The 25,911-nt window shown below is 51.0% G+C and overlaps 1 protein-coding gene across 1 annotated transcript in view; it reads left to right on the plus strand.

Moving 5' to 3' along the window:
- The first annotated feature begins 636 nt into the window (after window positions 1-636).
- TGM3 (transglutaminase 3) overlaps window positions 637-25,911 on the plus strand; it is a 38,847-nt gene continuing 13,572 nt past the window's right edge. Inside the window, exons 1-7 of the mRNA XM_019462739.2 lie at window positions 637-769; window positions 11,941-12,114; window positions 12,465-12,707; window positions 13,337-13,455; window positions 14,686-14,814; window positions 17,533-17,710; window positions 17,801-17,936. Of these exons, the coding sequence (XP_019318284.1) occupies window positions 763-769; window positions 11,941-12,114; window positions 12,465-12,707; window positions 13,337-13,455; window positions 14,686-14,814; window positions 17,533-17,710; window positions 17,801-17,936 (986 nt within the window). The 5' untranslated portion in view covers window positions 637-762. The remainder of the gene's footprint in view (window positions 770-11,940; window positions 12,115-12,464; window positions 12,708-13,336; window positions 13,456-14,685; window positions 14,815-17,532; window positions 17,711-17,800; window positions 17,937-25,911) is intronic.

The raw sequence follows: 25,911 nt of genomic DNA on the forward strand, positions 1-25,911 counted from the left end.
GTCGTGACCTGAGCCCAACATCACGAGTCGGATGCTTCACGGACTGAGCCACCCCAGCGCTCCGGCATTATGATGTTTTTAAACTCCTTTGTCGATCACAGGAAACCTTGGTGCTTGTAAATACCCACAAGAGGGGTTTGGGGGAAAATACATAAATGACAAACAAGCACACACAAGAGGTAGACTGTCTGAGTCCCCCCCACCCCCATGCCCCCCTCCACCTTTTTTAAACCGGTATGGAGCCTGGGCCCCGAGACAGACCATGCAGGACCTACCCTCCCTCTTACAGAGAGCACGAGGCAGAAGTGGCATGACACCGTGTCACGACTACGCGTTCTGTGGCTGTCCCTGCTGCTTCTTTAGAAAGAGTTGACCTCCCGGAGGACTTCTTAGCACCAACTCTGGACAAGGTACCTGGAGAAAAGCATGACATCATTTCCTAAACCCTACAATCCAGGAAGTTTGTCTTCGGGAAAAAAAAAAAATCATAAAAGTGAACGCCTGGTGTTTCTTATCTCCCTTCTTCTCCCTAAGCTGGTCTTGCACAAGCAGGATGACCTTCCATTGGGTGACAAGTATGTCGTAAGTGAAACGTTTACATGCACGACAGGAATGACCTGGTGCCTCGCCCACCTCATTAGAATTCTAATTGGATGTGTAGGAGAGGCTGCTATAAATGGTAAGGAGATCCCCAGCTGTCTCCCCACACCTTCTGTCCGTCTGTCCGCGCCATTCCCAGAGAAGAGGCAGAGGAAGGCGAACATGACGGGTGAGTGCATGGCGTCTACTCTACAGGTCCTTGCTGGAAGCTTCTCCTGGACCAGCCTGAGAGGCCAGTGTTCAGCTCGGGACAGCTGCCCCAGGGGCTCTGAAGGCTAGATCTTAGTATTTAAGGAGGGCATTCAAAGGCGCCTCTTTCTCAGTGGCTGCCTAGTCCCTCCAGCTTGGTTCCAGGGGTAGAACATGCTTGGAATGTAGTCCAGAGTAATGGGCCGTGTATTCAACCCAGCTGGACCTCACATCCCTCGGACAGATGGACGAGTCTCGCCCCTTTCAAGCTGGCTGAGACCTGCTTCCCGTATTTCTCAGTGCGGTTTTCCCAGCTGTCAGTCATGTCGGCAAAGAAAAGCACATCTCAGAGCTCCAAGGGAGAGAGAGAGAGTGATGGCGTGTACGTTGATTCAAAAAAAAAAAAAAAAAAAAATCATTAGCGCGGCTGGAATGTTCCTAAGTAAACCACACATCCGGAAGCACCGCAGGCTCTTTTTTGAAAGGGACTTGATGAGCTGAAACTTCCCCCGGGCGGAAGGAGCAGGTGTACCACAGGCCATCCCTGCAAGCAGCACCCGGGAAGGAGGTGAAAAGGAGCTACAGGAAGTACAGGTTTTTTAGTTCTGCGGTCGCCGGTTGCCGGTGGAGGCTCTGGGCTCTTGTGAGCACCCCTGCCAGGCAGCGTGCTAATTATTGCCTGTCATGGGTGCTCAGCCTAGTGGGTTGCCAGAGACGCCAAACCCAAACAAGGCATGAGTCAAACCTGTAAAATATCGCGAGTGGGGGTTAGGACCTGGGGAAGCTTTGCCAAAGAAATCGCTCAGCACGATGCAAACGGCGAAGGCCGGTTACTTCGGAATCCCAAAGAGCAGGACGGGGGCGGGGGGGGGCTGCAAACACGAACCCCCCCCCCGGCCCCCACGGTCCCCCGTTTCCTCCTGTGCACCTGCAGCATTGCTGGGTTGCCGAGAAGAGCTCTGGATCCCGCAGACGTTAGCACGAGGGGATGTCAGGGTCCCCTGGGCCGACTCCCTCCCTCTAGGCAGACTGTCGGGGCCGCACAGAAAGTTGGTAGCAGAAGCCAGACTGCCCTTTCCATTCTGTCCTATTACCAGAGCTGAGCTCCTAGATGAGCCGTGTGTGACCTCTGTGACGTGGAAAAGCGGTACCGAACTTGAACTCTCCTCCCCAGCTGCTTTTGTGTTCCTTAATGTCACCGAGCCTCAGGTTTCCGTTTGCAAGAGGAAAGGCCTGGAGTAAATAGACTCCAGGCTCCTTCTAGTAGGAAATGCTGTGCCATGAGAGGAAAACCAGGGGCGGGGAGCATGGGCCCCAGGGCCTAGTGTACCCCCCCAATAGCTCTGCAGGCCCTGCAAGCCCCGTCCCCCTAAACCTGCCCGCCGTGAGGCTGCTCCACACGTGTGGGCCCAGCGTGTCAGTGCCTGTGACTCGTGGAGACGCTGAGCTCTAAGAGCTCAGCATCTAAATCGACCAGAGATGTCCTAAGGTCACAACAGAAGGTAGACAATAGCCGGTTGGGGGAAAAAAAAAATCAATTTTTTAAAAAGGCAGGGGAGAGACAGGTGAATTATCTTCACTCCCTTCGACGTGTCACATTGTCACACAGGCAGTTCCTAGCTCAGCGTTTAGCCCCCCAGCCAGGCGGTGCTCAGAAAATGTTTTCCGAATGAATGAATTTTACCTGTTGGACACCTCGGGAAAGGAGCCAAGGGGAGGTGCAGATGGGGACAAAGACAAATGAACTGTGGTCTCTGCCTTCCGTGAGCTCTCAGCCTGACAGCGCTTGGAAACACCAGTTGGTAGGCAAGTGACCCGCAAGGTGGACTGTCACGAGGCTGCATTGCGAATCGGACCCCCGTGCTGTGGGGGCCGAGGGGGGGAGGAGATTCACTCAACCAGGGATGGCGCCGGGGGAGCGAAGCAGACGGCATTTGGTCACAAGGAGTCGGGCACGGCGAGGAGTTTTGCGGGGTGAGGAGTGTTCTGGGCACAGGGAACAGGAAAAGAAATGTGGGTGGGCCAGCAGGCGTGACCCAGGGGACCAGCAGGGTCCCACGTGTGCAGGTTTGAGAGGACTCTGTGTCCCGTTCCTAACTTAAGGTTCTAGTTGGAATCTGCAGGGGCTCAGAGAGAGCAGTCTGGGCTGCGGTGGGGACCACGGTGGCAGAGGAAGGTGTGGCTGGCAGCGGTGGAGGGGGTGTCCTGGGCCTGCTGCCCACTGGGGACATTGGGCTCACCTGCAGGGGAAGCCTTGTTCCCTCTCCCCCAGAGCCTCTTGGGGGCCTGGGGTCATAGGCAGAGTCCTCAGGGTACAAACCTGTGGGAGACCAGGACCGACCTTCTGGGGATGAAACCCTCCGTCCCCCTGGGGCCGTCAGCTTTCTTGCCAATTGCTTTACTGGGCAGACCACTACCTTCCGGGCCTCGTTCCCGATGTGCAAAGGACCCGTGCCATTCTGGGCTGTGGGTCTGCCACAAAGCATTTTTCCCCGGAGCTGGGACACCGGCGGCTCTTTCTGCTGTAGAAGCAGTCGGGCATTCCTGCTGGGGTCCTGCCTCCGTCTGTAGACCCGGAAGCGTCCAGGACTCTCCTCGCAGGGGCCCTCGCTTTGCGTTTCAGCCCCCGGGACCAGAGCAACATCTAGGCTCTCTCTGCAGGCCGAGCCGCCCTGTAAGGCTCCGGGGCTCAGGGTTGCAGCCCTCAGGCTCAGCTTGTGGAGGAGGACAGCTGCCCCCTGCCTGCCTCAGGCCCAGCGGCTTCCTCTCACCTGGGGTCGCCACTGCTGTCCCCCTGCCCTCATCGGACCCAGACCTGCCAGCGGCTGTATCCCCTTGCAACGCAGGCTGCCCGTTTCCACTTTTGCTACCCAAGATTGTATGGGGAGGTCGAATCGCCAAAGGGTGACAGGCTCACATCCAGAGAGGGGCCCTGGGTTGCGTCTCAGCTCTGTCTCTGCTAGCTGAGTGACCTTAGGCAGCTGACTTAACCATGTGTCTCAGCTCTCTCCTCTCTGAAATGGGGCTCTTTTAGGGGCGCCTGGGTGGCTCAGTTGGTTAAACGTCTAACTCCAGCTCAGGTCATGATCTCGTGGTTCGTGGGTTTGAGCCCGCGTTGGGCTCTGTGCTGACAGCTCAGAGCCTGGAGCCCGCTTCAGATTCTGTGTCTCCCTCTCTCTCTGCCCCTCTCCCACTCGTGCTCAATCTCTCTCTCTCTCTCTCTCTCAAAAATAAACATTAAAAAATTTTTTTTTAATGGGGCTCTTTTAATATCCCCTTTCTAGATGCTCAGGCCGCATGGCTCATTATTACTTGGGAACTTCTTTTCCTGAGCCTAGTTCCTCCTTGCCTTGGGGTCTGAAGACAAACGCTATGAGATGAAGTCCCTTTTTTTAATGGAGGAGTTTTTCCAAGGAACCTCTCCCACTAAGACCCCCATCCCCGACCCCCTCACCAGCCCCTTCTCAAGTCCCCAGTTCTCGTCTTTGTGTCGTTTTTATTCACCTCATATAACTTCTCAGTCTGTCTCCACCCTGCTGGGCTGTGCTCCACGGATGGGGCAATCCCTCTCCCCAGGGCCCACATGCCGGCCTGGGGTGTGAGCTGAAGGCAGGAAATTCTTTTCCCTATCACCTCGGAGCGGAGGGAACAAGGCCCCAGGGTTTTTGGTAGGGGCTGGGGGATGGGTTCAGAAGGTGCCTGGCCTTCCCTGCTCTTAGCCTTAGCTTCCTCCCCCTGTAAAAAGGAGGCAGCGATTTCCCCCTCCTGCTTCCCAGAGCTGCCGTGTGGCTCCGGTGAGGCACTTGGTCGTGAGAGTCCTCTGATGGATGTCCAATGATGCACAGGCCTACGGGAGTGATTCTCAGTCCTGCTGGCGTGTTAGAATCACCAGCAGGGTTTAAAACAGCAAAAAACAACCAACAAAACCCACCAATGCTGACCCTAACCGTGAGATCCTAATTTAGTTGGTCTAGGAAGGGGCTCAGGCCAGTAAGACTCTCTAGGCTATTCTTATGTGCAGCCAGGCTGGAGACCCACGGGGCCAAGAGGTTCTCACCTGTCTTTGGAAGTGAAGGGGCCAAGGAATCCTTCTTCCTCCCCGTGCCCCTGACCATGTAATGTCAAGGCAGGGAGTAGGCCATGGGGGCCCCTTCTCTCTGGCAGCTTCCTGGCACCGTGTCAAAGTTGGTGGCAGCTAGGAGTCACGTGTGGTCAGGCAGAACTTGGCTTCCAGTCTGGGCTTGGGTCCAGGAGCTGCCTGAGCATGTGCTACTTGGCAGATGACGTCAGCCAACTGGATTTTCAAATCTCTCATCCGTGAGATGGGCATAACGACATCGTAGGGGTTTTGTAACTATCGAAGGACGTAACGCAGGTAAAAAATGCACGGTGCCTGGTGCATCCGAGGCCCTCGATGGCAGCCCATGAGAAAGCTCAAGCCCTCTTCTATCCTGTGTTGCTATTGCCATTATGTGTGGGAAGGAGCCCAAGGGATTTGTCCCTCTGCCCTGCCCCCGCTGGGGCCCAGGCATTAGTGAAGGGCACACTTTGGATCCCAGTAATAACCCTACAAGGGAGGATGTTCAGGTGTCACTGTCCCTTCTACAGATGGAGATGTGGGGAGCTTGCCCAAGGCCCTCCAGACTGCCAGTGCAGGGCTCATGCCCCAGCACCCCAGGGAGCTTCACCAGCCCCTTGTTCAGCTGCCCGCAGAACCCCGTCTTCCCCACCAGCTGGGTGCCAAGGGACAGTACCCTCCCCCCCCCCCCCCATGCTGCACAGGGATTGAACTTGTCCGAACATGGTGGGGGTTGGGGGGGGACGAAGGGAAATGGGCCAGGCTCAAGAGACCTGAGATCTGAGAGGAAAGCCCTGTGTGCCCAGGGCCAGTGGGAGACTGGCCAGGAACTAGGGGGTGTTCCAGGTGCCTAGAGGGGAGTGACAGGGAGAAGAGGGAGAACTGGGAGTGGTTCACAGCCCCTCAGTGACCAGGATTTCAGACCTGGTTTCTGAGCCAAGCTCTGCTTCTAAACTACCCTATAACCCTCTGGGGGCCTCAGTGTTCTTCCTGTAAGACGGGAATATGGGATTACATCACTGTTTTTCAAGCTGCCTGTTGTCACTCATTAGAAGACTGTAAAATCAGTTTAGTGGATTATGACCAGCCATCCAAAAAAAAAAGGAAGAAGTAGAAGAGAAAATATCGGTACATTGTACATAGTAAAGGTTAGTATTGTTTTATGAAACTTAGTTGTAGACCCATGTATCTAAACACTCTAAAATTTCCTTTCTTTCTCTCTCTCTTTCTTTCTTTGTTTCTTTCTTCCTTCCTTCCCTCCTTTCTTTTCTTTCTTTCTTTGTTTCTTTCTTCCTTCCTTTCTTTCTTTTCTTTCTTCTTTTCTTTCTTCCTTTCTTTTCTTTCTTTTCTTTCTTATTTCCTTCCTTCTTTTCTTTTCTTTCTTTCTTTCTTTCTTCCTTCCTTCCTTCCTTCCTTTCTTCTTTTCTTTTCTTCCTTCCTTTCTTTTCTTCCTCCCTTCCTTCCTTTTCTTTCTTTTCTTCCTTCCTTCCTTCCTTTCTTTCTTTTCTTTCTTTCTTCCTTCCTTTCTTTTCTTTCTTTCTTTTCTTCCTTCCTTCCTTCCTTCCTTTCTTTTCTTTTCTTTCTTTCTTCCTTCCTTTCTTTTCTTTCTTTTCTCCCTTCCTTCTTTCCTTTTCTTTCTTTCTTTTCTTTCTTCCTTCCTTCATTCTTTCCTTTCTTTTCTTTTCTTTCTTCCTTCCTTCCTTTCTTTCTTTATTCCTTCCTTTCTTTTCTTTCTTTCTTTTCTTCCTTCCTTTCTTTTCTTTCTTTCTTTCTTTCTTTCTTTCTTCCTTCTTTCTTTTCTTTCTTTCTTTCTTTCTTTCTTTCTTTCTTTCTTTCTTCCTTCCTTTTCCTTCATTCCTTCCTTCCTACCTTCCTTCCTTCCTTTGAGAGAGAGAGAGAGAGCGAGCATGAGTGAGTGGGGTAGGAGCAGAGAGAGAGAGAATCCCAACCAGGCTCCACTCAGCTCAGAGCCCGACTCAGGGCTCAAACTCATGAACTGTGAGATCATGACCTGCGCCAAAATCAAGAGGTGAACACTTAACCAACCGAGCCACCCAGGCACCCCATACTCTGGAAAATGTATTTCTTAATGTGGTCTCTAACAAAATGCTTGAAGACACTCAGCTAGACGGTTTTTAGTTTATCTATCAACCTAATTAGGTCTAGAAATCTGTAAGATAAAAATCTGTCTTGTCTAGAGACAGGACCTGGGCAGGTGGGGAAGACCTAACCACTTGAGTATCAATTATGTCATGTTGGATCACCTACCAGCAATTGCATGGTGTGGCCCCCCCCAGGAATAGGAAGCAAGAACCCCAGCCACACAGCTGGCAACCTCTGTCTACTGCTGTCCTGTCTGCGGTGGGTGATTCAATTACAGAGCCAGGCTGATAAAGATGGAGACAGCTGACTAGTAGCACAGTCTGGAATCTGTTCTGTGCTTCTCATGTTATCCCTGCCAAAGGTAGACCACAGAATAAGTGGGTGGGAGTTACATTTCGGGTGTATGCGATTAGGTTTGGTAATGAATAACACCGAGTTCCCAAGGAGCAATGGCTTAGAGACACAAGACAGGAGTTTACTTCTTCCTTCAACAATTGATCTTGATGTAGGCAGTTCTGGGTGCAGAAGGCAGGTGCACGGATCCCCGGGGGCCCGGGCTCTGGAGGTAAGCAGATTAAGGGCATTTGTCAACTATTTTTATTTGTTTTCATTTTTTTAGTTGATTTCTTTATTTTGAGAGAGAGAGAGCGAGCGAGCATGCAAGTGAGGAAGGGGCAGAGAGAGAGAGAGAAGGAGGGAGAGAGAGAGAGGATCCCAAGCAGGCTCCACACCACCAGTGCAGAGCCCGACGCTGGGCTCCAACTCACGAACTGCGAGATCCTGACCTGAGCCAGAATCAGACGTTTCACCGACTGAGCCACCCGGGGTTGCCCCTGCCAACTGCTTTTAAAAAGAGGTTTCCTCAAAGGAACTGAAAACAGGTATTCAAACAAATGCTTGCATATGAACGTTCATAGCAGCACTATCCAGAAGAGCCAAAAGGCAGAAAGAACCCAAATGTCCCTCAACTGATGAGCGGCTGAACGAAATATGGTATAGCCATATCATGCAGCCAGAGGCAGGAATGAACTCCCCCAAAATGCCATCACATGGCTGAACCTTGAAAACGTAATGCTAAGCGAAAGAAACCAACCCTAAAGACCACCTATCTGTGTGGTTCCTTTTATACGAAATGTCCAGAAGAGGCCAGTCCATGGGGAACAGAAAACAGGTTAGTGGTCGCCAAGGGGGAATGGGGATTGATGAGTGGTTCTGAAACCGGATAGTGGTGATGGTTTCACAACATGGTGAACGTACTAAGCGCCTCCGAAGCGTCCACTTTAAAACGGCTAAAGTGGCCAATTTCATGTTCTGTGAATTTTAGCTCAATGAAAAAAAAAAAAAAAAAGAGGTGTCCTGGCAGTTAACATATAGAACTTCTGCCTATGGGTCATTGGCCAGAATTCATTCACGTGACTACTCTTCCCCATCCCCGCCCCCGTCCCCGGCTGCAGGGGGGCCCAGGAAATGTAGTGCCCAGTTATATGGGGGATTTAATTACCAAGAAAGAAGGGGTGAGGAAATATCGGGAGGGACACTTAGCAGTCTCTGCCCCATTGGGACTGCTGGTGTCAATGCTATTCTCAGGAGAAGGAACTGGAGTCGTGGCCCCAGGCCTGACACGAGAGGCGAGCAGAACTCAGGGAGGTGGCATGGGACCAGGAGAACACGGGAATGAGAATCCAGAGTGTCCCATTGTGGGCAAGCCACCTTCCGGGCCTCCCTGTGCTCGCATCCGGAATAAGGACGTGAGCACATGATCCGTCTCCAAGGTTCCTTTCCCTCTGATGTTTTTTTAAGAGTGTGTGTTAATGAGTCCACTGTCGGAGTCACATCACACAACTCTCCCTTCCTCCCTTTGTTCTGTCCAGACTGGTGCAGAAAACTGCCCTGAGGCTCGTAAACCTGAGAAGAACCTTACATGGTTGTGTCCCTCCCCCGCTCCCTGCCCTTCCCCTCCCTTCCACTCTGGCAGAGGGGGCTGTGATTAGGGGGACATGAAGGGGTGGAGGGGGGAGGGAAATGAGGAAATCCACAGACAGGGTGACCAGATCCTCGATTTGGGGGCTGGCAGAGCCAGTCCTAGGGTTCAGAGGCAGGACAGTGACTGAAGGTGGCGGCCAGTGGAAGGAGAAAGTTTCCAGAAACCACACCGGAGGCTTCACGAGCAGGCACTCGAGCTGCCCTGTCCACTCCGGGCGGCAGGGACAGGCTGCTCCCGTTTTATGCCCCCACCCCGTGCAGAGCGAATGCTATTTGGGAACACATTTCCCTTCCCTGCCCTGCTCACTCTCTCTTCTTTGTCGGAATGAACATGCCCATGGGGAGGAAAATGCATGGTGAGGTCCACTCACCCCCTGGGTAACTTGGGAACTGAAGGTCCTGCACGGGTCCCCCTTCCAAGCAGGGACCCAGGGGCCGCCGGCAACAGGACGGTGCCAGTAAGATCTGAGTTCAGAACCTGGCTCTGCCAGTTGCTAGGCCTACGGACCCCAACTCAGAAGTTTATCCCCCTGAGCGTCAGTTTCCAACACGTATGAGGATTCCACCCACGATGTCGGCCATGTGCTCAGTGTATTGTTAACAGCAGTTGGCGTATGCAGGAGACCGAGGCCACATGTGAGCCCCGCTCTCCTCACCTCCCCGCTCAGAGAGGCCCCGGTGCATCCCGCAGGCACCCTGCTGCGGAGTTTGGCTCCTTCGTGCCGGGGCTCACGCTTGGTGTTGGGAGATGCAGAGAAGGACACGGGGGTTTAAACCCTGAGCTTGTGGCAAGATCCCTCCCTGGACCCGCTGTCTTTGGCTCACACCAGCCCGGACAGCCTGCATTTCACTTGGGAGTGTCTTTGATGAGCCTGTACCCATCTCTCCAGCTGCTTGGGCCGGAGCCCCTGGCCCCAGGCCTGCCTCGGAGGCCCACCCTCTCCCGCCCCCCCTTCCTCTTGTGCGCAGCGCCTCTGCGCTAGCCAAATGACACCCCTGCTTGCCCTGCCTTCGGATTCCCTTCCCCACCTTCTGGAATCCCTTCACATCGAACAAAACTCTCTCCAAGACCTGGCACTTCCAATGAAGGCTTTTCTGATCTCTACGACCGGAAGTGGTTCTTTTCTGCCTGCCTCTCCTAGCCACCTTTTATCGGGGGAGAGTGGACTCACCCCCTTCCCATCATCCAGTCCCACTTGGGCTTGTCTTACCCACGGCTGAAGCTCTTGGAGGGTTAAAACTGCTTTTCATACATGTTTACACCCCCGGCGTCGTGCTTAATGTAATGTCCTGCAAATACTAGGTACTCTAGATGTGTTTGGTGATTGGATGCCCCCTGCACACCTTTCCTTATGGACAAAATTTTGAACTGTCGTCATCATGGCCGTTGCGTGACTAGTTTTTTTATTTGTTCAGTTATTCCTTCATCCATTGGTTTATCTACTTGTCCTAACACCACCAAGTAAGGCGCCAGGCATCAGAACGGGAAGATCAAGAAGGCACATTCTAGGTGGCTCAGCTGGTCAAGCATCTGACTTCAGCACAGGTCACGATCTCACGGGTTCTTGGGTTCGAGCCCCGAGTCAGGCTCTGTGCCGACAGCTCGGAGCCGGGAGCCTGCTTCGGATCCTGGGTCTCCCTCTCTCTCTGCCTCTCCCCTGCTCACGAGCTCTCTCTCTCTCAACAATAAATAAACATTTAAAAAAAAAAAAAAAAAGAAGACATATTCTGATGGAGAGAGACAGACACATATAAAAAAAAAATAGTTGTGCCCGGCACGTCTATGGGAATGCGTCACCACACTCCCATCATAAAGCCAGAAAAACGGTTTGGTTTGCAGAGGAATGGATCACAAAACATCTCAAATTCTTGCTTGAAGGAATAAACTTTCTCAGAAGGTTTATGCAGGTGACACTCCTTGTACATCATGGTGTGGGTCATAAACCCTCCTCAGTTTAGTTCCACAATCACATAAGAAGGGGTTTGGGGGCGCCTGGGTGGCTCAGTCGGTCGGGCATCCGACCTCGGTTCAGGTCATGATCTCGCGGTCTGTGGGTTCAAGCCCCGCATCGGGCTCTGTGCTGACAGCTCAGAGCCTGGAGGCTGCTTCAGATTCTGTGTCCCCCCTCTATCTCTGCCCCTCCCCTGCTCATCCACTCTGTCTCGTTCTCTCTCTCAAAGATAAATAAACATTAAAAACAATTTTTTTTAAAAAAAGAAGGCGTCCGAGATGTTTGCCCTCAGCATCTTATCCAGAGAACTCCTGGAGCTTTGACTTGTTGCTATCTACCACTGTTTTCGGTGAGCATTTGAAAGTCCCCTCCGGACCAGTGATCGCCCCATCTCTAGGCCTAGAAGTGCTCCTTAGAGCACTAAGGAGTCCTGCTGTCCTCCTCAGCCAGCAGCAGAGACCCAGGCCGACATCCGGGTGCTGCACATCTAGGGAAAGCAAGAAATACACGGGTCAGTATTTGCTGGATGTGGCACTTGGTATCTGGGAAGGCGCGAAGGGGAAAAAAGCAAAGCGAGGCAAACCAGCGTGGCGGATTTGAGAGACAGCGCCCCCTCCCGGTCCTGCGTGAGCCCCCCCACCCCCAAAGCAATGACGCTCCCGCGACACAGAGTGTGATTACCCAGGGCTGGTTACCTGGTTCTCCTGGCTGGTTGGGTGAAGCTATGCTGAACGCATGGCCTGTTCTTTCAGGGTCCAGTGAAGGTTGATCGAGTGGAAGAGAGGATATTCTCAAGCCGTGTGGGTAGTGTGTGCAGAGAGGCTCAGCTGCCTGAAGGGACAGAACGGGGAGAAGGGTGTGAAGGGCTCACCTCTCTCCATCAAGGTCTTTGAATTTTAATGGGGTGCTTCCTAGAAGTTGGACTCTTCCCCAACCGGCCCCACCCAAAAGCTTGTCCTTGTGGTAACGTACGCCTTTCCCCACCCCACCTTCCCTCGCCTTCCAGGACCTTAGGTCCCCTCTTCTGTCTTCCAGCTTTAGAACCCCAGAGTATCAACTGGCAGGTGACCTCCAACCGGCAGGCACATCGCACAGACAGGTTCTCTGGCCAGCAGCTCACCGTGCGCAGAGGCCAACCCTTCAGCTTCTCTATGAACTTGAACCGAAGTCTTGACAGTGGAGACAGTCTGGGCTTCATAGCCTCCACAGGTACCTGCTCCCCGCTCCCACACACAGGCCTAGAACAGCCCTTGGGGCTGTGCTTCCAAGGGTTCGGTGGCGTCACACTGGGCCACTAGGCTCTGGGTCCTAACCCCGCTCTGCCATTGATACTTGGTGTGACCTTGGGCAAGCCTCTGCTGGTCTTTGAGCCCAAGAGTCCTATTCTTCAAATCAGGAGAGATTTGGCCTACCTGCTCTCTGTCGTCGCTTTCAGCGCTCTTCTGTGGTGCTTCGGGGGATGACGTCCCCCTCCAAAGCACCCCTGTGGTTAGGTTGGAATCTGATCGCTCCCCACTGTCTGGCCAGCTGTTTTCATTGCCCTCTGTCTTCTTCTACAGGGCCTTACCCCTCAGAGTCGGCCAGGACAAAGGCTGTGTTTCCGCTCTCCAGTGGGATAAGTCGTGGTGGCTGGAGCGCACAGCTCGTGTCCAACAAGGACAATGTTCTGACCATCTCCATCTCTAGTCCTGCCAATGCGCCCATCGGATGGTACACGCTGAGCACCCAGATCTCCTCCCAGGGCAATGACTTCGTTCAGAAACTTGGGACGTTCATACTGCTCTTTAACCCATGGGTGCAAGGTAGGCATCCAACCAGCCACACGCCTAGCCATCAGCTAAGCAACACCGATGGAAAGGAGATGGGGGGATGATTTTTATAGGCTCAAGTTTGAGTAGCAGGAGTGCGTGGGATAAGGAAATAGCATAGAAGCCAGAAGTCAGAAGTCACAGATTTTCATCCCAGCTCCGCCACCTAATCAGCTCTGTAAGTCTGGGCAGTGGCTCTATCCTTCTGAGCCTCAAATTCCTTACCATTACGTGGAAATCCTGCTGTCGCCTCCGGGGCTACTGTGGGGACCCCATGAGCTTTTACAAAGCACGTCACGTGGTGTAACTATAAAAAAACAATGACCACAGTATAATTCTACAGCATGGAGGCCGCTTCTTGCCCGAAGGAGCAAGTATCTCCCTCCTAGGGTCTCATTTTCTGCCCTCCAGGTCATTTCAGGTTCTCTTACAAGTTTATAGTTCCCACAATATGAGTTGGAAACATTAGAGCTCACAGGCTTCGTTCCTCGGTGGAGGTTGGGGGACGGGCTGCAGGTGTGGCCTGCTCCAGCCACCAGGCCGGCCCTCAGGAATGGGAGAACGGGTCTCCATAGTCCTCTGTAGGAGTCTAGTGCCTGGGATCTGACTTTTGTATCAAACAGAGGATGGTGTCTTTATGAGCAACCACGCGGAGAGAGAGGAGTACGTTCAGGAAGATGCCGGCATCATCTATGTGGGGAGCACAAATCGAATGGGCATGGTCGGCTGGAACTTCGGGCAGGTAAAAGGGTCTTAAGAAGCTCTGTGGCAGTCCCAGCGGAAAGGCAGAAGTTCCCAAACCTGCCTACCTGCCTGCCCTTCTAGTCATACATGTACTCGTTCAGAAGACATTTATTGACCAGCCGCTGTGTGCCAGGCCCCAGCCGCACACTCGAGACACGGAAGGTGGAGAAAAGCACATTATCTGTCTCTCTGAGGGGGACACAGTCTAGGGGGGCAAAACGAATATACAGCTAAATCAATACATTGAGGAATTATTGGTGTCATGACAGACGAATGAGGATAAGACCTAGGAGAGACGCTCGGGTTAACCACACACTTTCTGTTAATCGTAATTCTGCGTAAGAATATGACGAAACTTCCCTAGCGTGAGCATTTGGCCTCTCAAAGCCGTAGCCTCTTGGTCCTTCGTTACTATGACCACCCCCACCCCCACCCCCCCCCCCCCAATCTGAGTCCACAGAGTTCTCAGCTGTGCTCAGCCTAGTTAGATGTTGGCCCTTTGGGTTGAAGTGCATTGGAAGGAAGACAAAAGGGGGAAAAAATGTATAAGGGCATACAGTGCACCCAGGGGTGGAAGGCAGGCTGATTTTGACGGCATGGTCTGGAAAAACCTCTCTGAGGAAGGAACTTTTAATCAGAAACCTGAGAAAGGGAAGGGAGCCAGATAGATATCTTGGAGAAACACATCAGAGGCAAAAGAACAGCACACACAAAGCGCCTAAGGCAGGAGAGAGCGTGGCCTTCTCTGTTTGAGAAGCAGTGACAACAAATAAGTCTTATTTGGGGAACACGGCTTCAAAATCTTTTAGTGAGATATTTTATCTTTATAACTAGTTCCCCGGAGTCTAAAGACTATGCTCAAAATCATAGTCAGGGCCAGATGGAAACTTTGGGATGAGCTTGGCCCGATCCCCTGTCGTACAGATGGGGAAATCGAGGCCCAGGCAGGCTAAGTGATTTGTTCCCCGGGCCATGACAGTGAGGGGGTCTCGTCCCCTCTCGGGACCTCGGCACGGGACCTCGTGCATGGCGAGGGCTCCGGACGAGTTTGCAGGTTAGAGGCTGGGCGAGGTGGCTGCTCCTAGAGAGCTCCGTGTCCCAGAGGCCACGGAGCGAAAGGGCCCGAGTCATTCCTGTGGTTCCCACCGGTATGTAGCTCCTGTACCCTTCAATAGTGAACGCTGCTTGTCATTTGTCTCATCGTAACGGATGGTCCCATTTGGAACAGTTTGAAGAAGGCATCCTGGACATTTGCCTCTCAATCCTGGATCACAGCCTGAATTTCCGTCGGGACCCTGCTACCGATGTGGCCCGCAGAAGCGACCCCAAATATGTCGGCCGAGTGCTGAGTGCCATGGTGAGTGACAGGAGAACCATAATAACTCGTGGCTCCCATAGATCAAACCCAGCTATGGGTTAGGCACCTGCGTCCTTTACACCTGTCATTGAAGACTCACAAAATCTAGTTGGTGGCTATAACCACCCCATTTGGCACATATGGAGGTGAGGCTCCTCTAAATTAAAGACACATGGTGAGTGAATGGCAGAGGCAGAAACTGGCCGGGCCCCAAGGCCCTTTCCGTTGTATCCTGAAGCCTTTCTCAGATGATAAGGGCACTTGCCCTTTTGCCGTCCCCCACGCTAAGTAGGGTGCACAACTGAAACTTTGCTCCATCACCGGACCCCCTAGGGGGGAAAAGGTGAGTTCCCAAGTGAGCCCGGGGTATCAACCCGCCTCTGCTGTGCTCCATCCCGTGCAGCAGAGTGCTCAAATGTCAGACTGGAAAGGCAGCAGGCCCACCCGCTCTTTATCAAGATGGGGAATCCCAAGTGGGAACCGAAGTGGGAACCCATGGGGGAACCGAAGTGACTTGCTCACAGCACACAGCCTGAGTCAAGCCAGAGCAAGTCTGCAAGCTGCCTGCACGGCCTCTGGCATTCACTCAGTTCTTCCACGTGGAAGACCTGTGCCCCCTCCCCAAACACACACACACACACACACACACACACACAGGCTGGATCCTGGAGGACTCTCTCTCTCTCAGGTACTGGCTGTGTAGAGAAAGCCTCCATTAGAAAGGGTCCAAACATGGAGTCAATCTGCTCAAAAGTTACCAGTTAAAAAGCTGAAAGTTGGGGCGCCTGGGCGGCATCCGACTTCGGCTCAGGTCACGATCTCACGGTCCGTGAGTTCGAGCCCCATGTCGGGCGCGGTGCTCACAGCTCGGAGCCTGGAGCCTGCTTCAGATTCTGTGTCTCCCTCTCTCTCTCTCTCTCTCTCTTTCTCAAAAATAAACATTAAAAATTTTTTTTAAAAAAAGCTGAAAGCTAAAGAGCTCTTGAACGTTAATCCTCTGAAACTAATTGCCCAGAAGGTGTCCCCCTTTCTGGATGTTGTTAATGGACGAGGCATTCCTGGTCTCTACTTTTGAGTTGGAGCCTGAGTTAATGAGCTCGTTACGTTGTTAGAAATTGGAACCATCTTCTGACTGCTTACTAACCAAAGGGCTTCCTGCAAGGGCATGGAGTCTAAAACGGAGCCTTGCAGGAAAGGAGAGGGGAGGCCCAGGGAGTATGGAGGCGGTGGGCTAGAACCAGGGAAGTGGGGCCTAGGCTGAGCTTTGAAAACCAAGTGGCCCGGGAGGGGTGGGACGGAGCTGAGGCCTAGGTTAAGGGAGGCTGAGCCTCACAGGCCCAGGAGAGGGTGGGTGAGGCCAGCCGGCTCTGGCAGCTGCTGACTCACTCTGACCCTGGGGACAAAGCACCGTATCTCAGTGCCAAGTTCCTGAGCTGCACCTCCCTGCCACTCTCTCCAGACCTCCTGGTCGGGCTGGGCTTTGAGCTAATTATGGCCTGTGCAGTGCTTTGAGATGCTCTGTTTTCAGCTGGAGATGACCCTGCTGATTACCACTCCGGTGGCTGTGGCGGGGGTACCTGTGACTCAGGAGATGGGCTGGGCCGTGCAATCTTCCATCTTGGAGGAGGCCCGTCTTGCCTGATTCCACGATTATAGCCCAGGCCTTCCCGTAAGCTGGGCAGAAGAGCACATCCCTCATACGGAGGGGCTGCGGGAGGCTGGGTGAAGATCCTTCTGGGTCCAGACTATCTGTTCTCACCGGTCTTGCCACTCGCGGAGCCCCACAAAGAGAGGGAGCAGGCCTCGCAGCCTCGATGGTTGGGTTAAATGCCTGTCAAAGTTTCCTAAACTTCGAACACTTGAGCCGCTGGAAGTCATTTGTTTCTAACTTTCCCTGTAGGGGAAGGAAGGTGAAGAACCAAGGCCCAGAGAGGTTGAATGGCCTGCCCCTAGTCACCCAGCTGACAAGTGGCAAAGTTGGCCTTATAACTTGGTTTCTCCTTTCTTTCTCTTTTAACTTTTCTGTCATGGAAAAGCCAAGACCTTCGCAAAAGTAGAGGAAAGAGTAAACTGAACTCCCGTGGACCCACCCTCAGCTTCAGTAGTTACTTTACTCAAGGCCAGTCTTGTGTCACTCTGACCCCCTCCTTTACAGATTGTTTGAGGATATCATTTCATTCGTAAAGACTTCAATATGTGTCTCTAAAAGACAATGGAACTCCGGTCTCTTGATTCCTAATCGGGTGCCCTGTTCACATTGCATCTTGCTTGTTACTTCCCCAAGAATCACATCTTAAGTTGAATGAATGAATGAATGAATGAAGTGAATGAATGAAAAGCAATATTCCATCTTTATGCGTTCCAAGAAGTTGGCTGCTTCATAGACTTCCAAGTCAGACATCAACGACAGTCCCTGAGTTCTGGCAGGCTGGGGTACTGACTCTGCCTTGCCACTGAAAAGCCGTGGAGCCTCAGTTGGTCATGTGAGTCCGCTCACAGGATTGATAGATGGGTCATGGGCCATCGATCATGGCCCAAAGCACTTTTAAATTGCTAAACTGTTCCGTGCCCCTAGAGGATCGCTATTACAATGATCATCCCCAAATCAGCCAGAAAGACACAGAGAAACCACTTGACCATGTCCCCGGTTTCCTTCCTCATCTCGCCGCCTTGTCCCCTGAACTCTACGCTGATTCATGTGGGGTTTTTCCTGCCCAGGTCAACGGCAATGATGACAACGGTGTGATCTCTGGGAATTGGAGCGGCAGCTACACGGGTGGCCGGGACCCACGGAACTGGAATGGCAGTGTGGAGATCCTCAAGGAGTGGAAAAGGTCTGGCTTCAGGCCAGTCCGATATGGCCAGTGCTGGGTCTTTGCTGGGACCCTCAACACAGGTACTCTGCGTCAGTGGGCCGCAGTAGGGGGCCCCAGGAGGGTCATGTCCACAGCAGCCTGGGTCCTCATATGGCCCCCTTGACTTGCAGTGCTGCGCTCTTTCGGGATTCCCTCCCGGGTGGTCACCAACTTCAACTCGGCTCATGACACAGACCGAAACCTCAGTGTGGACGTGTACTATGACGCCTATGGGAGACCCATGGACAAGGGCAGTGATAGCGTGTGGTGAGTAGTTGACCCTTTCTGAGCACCAGCCCTGAGCGGCTTCTGGGACCCAGCTCCCAACAGGAGCTGGGAGGCAAGTTAACGCATCGACACAAGCTTTGGAATGGAAACGTGGGCGGTGCCGATTAGACGTCTAGGAAGATCCAAAACACCCCTTCCCAGGGTCCTGGGAAGTCTGGCAGTCCACCCCCCTGCCTTCAGATGAAGGCTCTGATACCAGTGAAAACCAATGGCTCACAGGCTGTGCACAATCGCCCTGAATTTACAGGGCCCATTAGACCCTCTGTACTTCAGAACGGTAAATGCTGAAACTATTGATTTTCCGTTGATAAATATAAATTTACCTTATTTCAGGCGACTCGTATGACTTAGGGGCTTTCTTAAAGGAAAGCAACACATTTTCTCTTATGCATATGTACTTTTCGTGTACCTGGATCGATACGATACAAAGCTAGTTTATTCTGGATTCCAGCTGAACATAAGAAGCTTGGTATGTAATTGAACATATACATTTCTAACCGTATATATGGCATGTGCACACACATACACATGTAATGTATAATAGATGGCCCCCAGAGGCAGGCTATATAAAACTTATAGACATAGACCTATGACTTCATATGGCAATATATATACATGCAATAAATATTATTACAGCTATCTGAGATTGTGCAGTAAGCCAAGTTATTACCAAATGGCAACTGAAAATAATTATGTCTATATCTGTACATACACGTAGATATCTCTGTGCCGATATATGCAAAGAACTACAGGCCTATGTCGATAATCTACTGTTTTAATCCATTTCAAAGGCTATCCCTCCCCCCCATACACACCATCCCTCACATGCATGCATATGGCTAGATAACCTGATGCCATCTATTTCCAGACGTTCAATTCTGAGACAGTCTTATAAAATATTCCCTGTTACTTAATATTCTCAGAAGAGGGAGGTCCAGCTTTTCTGAAATGCTCTTAGTGTAACCGATTTAATGAGTCAAAGGGGACTAAATACTAATGGGAAAAGTTGTTCAGACAAATCAACAACAACCCCCACACCAACAATGGAACTGGGTGATATCAATATCCCCTCGCCTCGGAAGGAGCGTAAGGCTTATGTAGCTCACCCAAGGTCACGTGGATTCCAGGGAGTAATGAGGGAGAGAAAGCTCATTTCAGGATGTCCTTTCTTGATCTGTGCACGTACAACTTCCTCTCTAATGGCATTGCTGCTTTAGCAAGATTTTGTTTTCCAGCTTCTCATAAATGGGTACTTTTTCTTCTCCCTGGTCTCTTCTCCCTGGTTTTCTTCTCCTTTTTGTTGTTGTGTCCAAAATCCCACCGCAACCTGTTTTCATCGCTGGGGCAATGTCATTCCTGGCCTTGGTTTCCTTCACAAGAGTTGATGCTTGGCCCAATACCATTTGGGAGGGGAGGTCCCATTGGGCACAACACTTCTGTGATTGTCCTACATGCTAGGAACCTCAGAGGGACCAGAGAGCTTGAGACTCGGTCCCTCTGCTGCTGTCAGAAGACAGGGAAGGGGCAAGCCATTAGTCAAGACCATTTAGCAACACAGGATGGTGTGTGGTATGCCAGGGAAACACATCAGACGGCAAGCACCGTGGGAGCTCGGGAAAGGAGGCCTCAAGGAAGGCTTCCTGAGAACAGAAATGTGGGGCCTTTAAGCTGAATTTGGAATTAGGATCCAGCTCTCGTGGTTATTGGTTCACACTACCACACCACATTAGCTTTATAATTCATTCCAGATGCGACCATCTTAGGACAAGCATGGGCCCCTGGAGGCATTCCAGGGTGTCTCTGCTGTCTTTTGGGGGGGGGGGCTTGTTGGAGGGTATCAGGCCCCAAAAGCTCTGATTCTTGCTGGGGGTCTCCTCACCCCTCACCCCTCACCCTCTCACCCCCCACCAGCTTCTTCTGAAGTTTCCTCAGAGAGCAGTGGCAACCAGGGGTCCCTCCCCACCCCACTCCCTACCGGTTGCAGGTGGGGACTGGTTGATAGAAGGACAGGGAGGCCTGAGTCTTGGTTCCAGCCCCGCTAGCATCTTGCCCGAGGACTTTCGGTAAGCTACATCATCTTTCTGGTTCCACGCTTATCCATCAGTGACATACGAGGGTTGGCTCCCTTAAGACTCTCACCGGCTTTCGTTGTTTCGATTCCCTGCAACTCCGGCTCACCCCACTTTTTGTCTCCCTTCCCAAGGGACCCGTGCTGTCCCTTCTGTGCAGATGCCACCCGGGGGGGGGGGGTGGTGGCGGGGAGGGAGAGAAACCACAAGTCGTCCTCCGCCTGGAGGGACTTCGCTAACCTCTTAGTAGAAGGATAGTCTGGGTTTGGACAGAAAAACCTTGATCCGAATCTCTGCGGGTTGCAAATGTTGAAAGCCTGGAGAACCTTGCTCAGATCTGCCTCAGGTAATAAATAGAAGGTAGGGATCAAGTGAGGTGAAATGGCCAATAGTGCCTGATAATGACAGCAGTGACGAATAGCCTGTTGAGCAATCGCTGCTTACCGGACACTTCTCTCGGGGCCCACACGGGGTCTTCAGGAACAATGAGGTAGGGCGGTATCGTCATCACCCCCATTCTGTAGTCAAGGAAACTGAGACACAGAGTCACCCCCCCCCCCCCCCCAGGGCACATAACCAGCAAACGGTGGAGGTGGGATTCGGAACCCAGGCAACTTGGTACCAGAGACATGCCAGAGAACATTGTTATTATTCCTGATTAATGTTACCTTGAGCAATCGAACCCTGCTGACTCTGAGATTTTCCTGGTTTGGCTGGATGCCAAGCAGGGCTGCGGTGAGGTTGGGTGCCGTCCAACCCGTGCAGATGGAGGGGACTGGTTCTTTGATTCACACTTCGGTGGCAGATGGCCCTTCTCTGGGAGACTGAACGCTCTCTCTCGGGGCACCTGGGTGACTCAGTCAGCTAAGTGTCTGACTCTCGATCTCGGCTCAGGTCAGGATCTCGCGGTTCGGTTGGTGAGATCGAGCCCTGAGTCCGGCTCGGCGCTGATAACCAGGGGCCTGCTTGAGATTCTTTCCCTCTCTCTCTGCCCCTCTCCCGCTGGTGCACTGTCTCTCTCTCTCTCTCTCTCTCTCTCTCTCTGTCTCAAAATTAAAAAATAAACATCTTTTAAAAAGACTAAACGCTATCTCATGGGCTCAGTGAGGGGAAATGGCTTGCCCAAAGTCAAACTGTGAATTCGGGTCCAAGTGAGGGGTGGAACACAGATCCCTGTCAACAGGACTCTCCCGAGTCAGAGAACCTTAGGAGACTGGAAGGATCTTGGGGAGGGACCTGCTGATTCCGTACATGAGAAAACAAAGGCCCAGAGAGAAATAAGAGAGACACTCAGGCTTTCTAAATTAAAGTGTATGACTTTACATAGGTTCCTTAACTTTTTTGTGCCTCAGTTTCCCATCTGCAAAACGAAGGGCTAGGCCGGGGGACCTCAGCAATTTCTTCCAGATCTTTCTTCAAATCACATTAACTGCATCCAGTGGGGTAGGTTTTCTTCCAAGCCATGCTGCTCATGCCAGTGGTTCGGCTTAAGAGGGACAGGGTTCTGGAGTATTCGCTTCTCGAGAATCAGGCTCCTCTGGGGGTGGGGGCAGGGAGCTTAGTTTGAGATGCTTCTTTCATTCGGTTCCTTTCCGAGCCACTGTAGAGGAGGCCTGTGGGGCCTTGTTCTGTCACTGAACGCTAAGCAAAAGATTTGGAACAAGTACGGCCAAGGTTATCGTTCCCTTGACATCTCTGGCCTGTTTTCCTTATTCGCCTGACTCGATTCCTCAATTTCTGGAGTCACAGACCTGACTCTACTTGCAGACTTTATATAGCTCTGAGATAGAAGGCACGTGGGGCCCGCCCTGCCCGGTCACAGGGAGGTAGAGTTGCCCAGTTCTGGGGCAGAGCTGTTGGCAACCACACCTCACCCTGTTAGCTGGCTCGTGATGCAATCTCTCCATGGCTACCGGCCTCCACGAACACGCGGCCGCCCCAACGCGCCTCGCTCACACTTGCGGCGAGGAAACCAAGGCTCCCAGAATGGCCCGGGCCCCGGAAAACACGATGACGTGCGTCCCCCGTGCCAGGCCCTGCCCGGGGCCCAGGGCCCCAAGAGGAGCGAGACGCAGGCACTGGGCCAGAGGAGCTCGCGGCTGCGTAAGGAGACTGGCAGGTGTGGAGGAGAAAAGCCCAGATAACCGCATCCTGAGCGAGATTCAGAGACAGCCCAGAATGCGGCTGGCACTGGCTCCCCGCATCAGGAAAAGACTTTTTGGAGGAGGTTGTGTCTGGACTGCTTTGAGGACAAATGGGAGTCTACCAGGGGAAGGGAGAGGGCTTTGGGGGTTCCTTTCTAGATGGGGTCTCCTGACCCCATGAATTCAGCAGAAGGCAGATGCCATCTCTAAGGCAATGGTTTATAAACTTCCAAGATTATATTAGAACCGACTTAGGTGGGGGGGTGGGGGTAGATAGGGGAATTTGCATCTTTTAGTAAACGCCTCAGGTAGTTCTAACACCTGCAGTGTGTCCTTTTCTTGAGCGCCCCCCCCCCTCCTGAAACCCCTCGAGAGACAGGCACATGCATCCCAAATAATCGTGCGTAAAGTCCTGGCTTCCAAATGCGGGAGGGACCAGGATGTAATCTGTTATCTGCTCTTAAATTCCCGCCCTGCAAATAAATATTAAAATCCAGCAACTTATCAATTTTTGATACAAACCCGCCCTTCCCCTAGGGTTCTCTGCCAGGAAGTAGACGAACGCGAAACTTGGTGTTCCTACTGCTTTCCCATCCCTGTCCCATCCCTTGATCACCTCACACCCCCTGCTTTCTCCCGGGCGAACTCTCACTGATCTTGGAGGCCCGTTCCAAAAGACTTATGGATCTTCCTAGCAATCCTTTCTATGATGACCCTTTTTCCCCCCCAGTTACAGGCAGTTTCAGAATAAAGAAATGCAAGCCATCTGTAGTCCCATTGTTCACATACTTTGAGTAGTTGATCGTTTTCCAGCCCATCTTTCCTCCATCAGTTGTTTATGGAATTGGGATTATACATTTTACGAGGCAGGGTGCAAGACAGAGCGTATCACAGATGCATCCTCCTTTTTTTCCACACCTGGAAACGAACCTCGCTGTTTTGTTTGTTTTCTATTTTATTTGTTTACATTTATTTACTTCTGATAGGAAGAGGGACACAGAGAACTAGTAGGGGAGGGGCAGAGAGAGAGGGAGACACAGAATCCGAAGCAGGCTCCAGGCGCTGAGCTGTCAGCACAGAGCCCGACGCGGGGCTCGAGCTCACGAACTGTGAGATCATGACCTGAGCCGAAGTCGGATGCTCAACCGCCGGAGCCACCCAGGCGCCCCCTGTTTGTTTGTTTTAAAGTCCTGGGCTTTCGCCCAAACATTACATGATGAGCATTTTCCCTGTCTTTAAATAATCTCCAAAATAAGGTTTTGAGTGTGTCAAATTCCACTGTATGGTTGAACCATTATTTCTTTTCCTACCTTTGCTATTACTATAATCCCTATTCCCTAGGTTACCTATCTATTTCCCTGTTATAAATAACACACTAATGGACGTTCTCAGATATAAATCTTGAGCACAATCTGTGATTAGTCCCGTAAGAAAGATTCCTAGACATGGCATGTCCTGGATTAAAGGGAAGGAACATTTTTAAGGCTTCTGACATCTACTACTGTGGCCTTCCAGAAAGATTGTGATGACCTATGGTCACTGCAGTCGTGAATAAGAGCGTTGTTTTTCTTCACTCGTATCCTTGCTTCGTATTATTCTTACTCATCTGTTTATTCACCTCTTATGGCCTTATCCCCTTCTGCCTTGTGTTGGAGCTGACTTTTTATATCTCCCCTCGTTCCTTGCAGGACTAGCACGGTCATGTGGCACCCCATAAGTACTGACGGGGTGCTTCTAACTCCTTCGGTAGCTGCCTAGCATACACAGATTTCCGTCTGGCCCCACAGGAAGCCTCTTCCAAACATGCAACATGAAAACAAATTTTTCCTGATTATAAAATAATAACAAAGAAGTACATAAGTAATGCGCAAAATTACTTCCCAAAGAAAAACACTAATAACATTTTGAGATGGATTCTCCCAGACCCTTTGTCCTGTCCACACATTAGATGGATGTGTGGTGGTTTTCATGACCCAAATAGGATCAAGTTAAACTATTTTATAATTTTTTATATCTTTCTATGTCAATCAATAAAAATTTAAATTTGTTTATGTTTTATTTTATGTTTGAGAGAGAGAGAGAGAGCTGGGGAGAAGCAGAGAGAGAGGGAGACGCAGAATCCAAAGCAGGGTCGAGGCTCTGAGCTGTCAGCACAGAGCCTGATGCAGGGCTCGAACCCACGGACCATGAGATCGTGACCTGAGCTGAAGTCAGGCACTTAACCGACTGAGCCACTCAGGTGCCCCTTTTTCTTTTTTCTTGGCTTTTCTTTTCTTCTCTTCTCTTCTCTTTTCTTTTCTCTTTCTTTTCTTTTTGTTGCATTTTCTTTTCTTAAAATTTTTTAATAAGTAAAAATTTAGAGAGACAGATAGGATCGTGTGGTGGTTAAAAATCAGGGACCATGCACCATTTCTTACTTGATATATTTTAGACGTCTTTCCACGTAAATGCTAGCTTGGTTTTGCTCATTCTTTTGGACGGTTTTCTGATATTCTGGTGCATGGCTGTGCCGCAACTTCTCTGGCAATTTCCCTCCTGACGAATTTCTCCTCCATTGTTTTTGCTATTGCAAACAATGCCACGGTGAGCGCCTTTCCACGTGTCCCTATGTGAGCCCGTGTGACTTATTTTATAGAAAAAATGCCTAGAAGTGGAATTACCAGCTCAGTGGGTATGTAGATTTTTAAAGGTTTTTCGTACCCATTACCCAATGGCCCTCCATACATGTCACCCCAATTTAAACTCCCACCAGTGAGCTCTGACAGTGCCTGTGTTCCTACATCTGGAAACAGGCATCACACAACCACATGCATCATCCTGGGCCTTTGTCTTTTTCCTTGCATGGGTGTGATGGTATCTCTTTGTCACTTTAATTTTCTTTCCATGGTCATGGGATTAAATGTATGCTAGGGTAATCATATGTTCAGTGATCGTTTGTATTTCTTTTTTTTTTTTTAATATGTTTACTTGACAGTTTTTATTTTTTTTTTAATTTTTAAGTTTTTATTTTTTTATTTTTGAGAGAGAGCACATGAGCAGGGGAAGGTCGGGGGTGGGGGAGGGGACAGAGGATCTGAAGCGGGCTCTGCGAGGACAGCAGAGAGCCCGATGTGGGGCTCAAACTCACGAACTGAGATCATGTCCTGAGCTGAAACCGAGTTGGACGCTTAACCAACTGAGCCACCCAGGTGCCCTAATCGTTTGTATTTCTTACCAAAATTGCCTGCTCATTGTCCTTTCTTGGTGTGTTTGACCCGTCCTCTTGTGTTTTTCTTACTGATTTATAAGTACTTTGTAATATTAATTATAGTAAATCTCTGTCTATGTATATGTTACGTATTTTTTCCCTATTTTATTGATCTTTTTTCAACCACTTTTCTCTTTCTTCTTCAGCTTGGACAATTTCCACTGGTCTATCTTCAAGTTTACAGAACTTTTCCTCTGTCCTCTCAATTCCACAAATAAGCTCACCCATTGAATGGTTTAATTTAAGATATTCGTCTTTTTTCTGTTGAGAATTTCCATTTGGTTCTTTTTTTTTTTTCTTTCAAATAGTTTCTCTTGCTCGGCTAAAAGTTCTCTTTTCACTTGTTATTGCCATATTTCCCCGTATTTCACTGAGCCTCGTTCCGAGAGCTGCTTTAAAGTCCTTGTCCAATAATTCCCACATCTATATTGGTTTAAGGTTACTCTCTGTTGTTGCCTTTTCCCTTGAAGAATGGGTCATGTTTTTCTGGTTCT

The sequence above is a fragment of the Panthera pardus genome, unplaced genomic scaffold (assembly GCF_024362965.1).
Source record: "Panthera pardus isolate Hobbes unplaced genomic scaffold, ASM2436296v1 HiC_scaffold_25, whole genome shotgun sequence".
Lineage (NCBI taxonomy): Eukaryota > Metazoa > Chordata > Mammalia > Carnivora > Felidae > Panthera > Panthera pardus.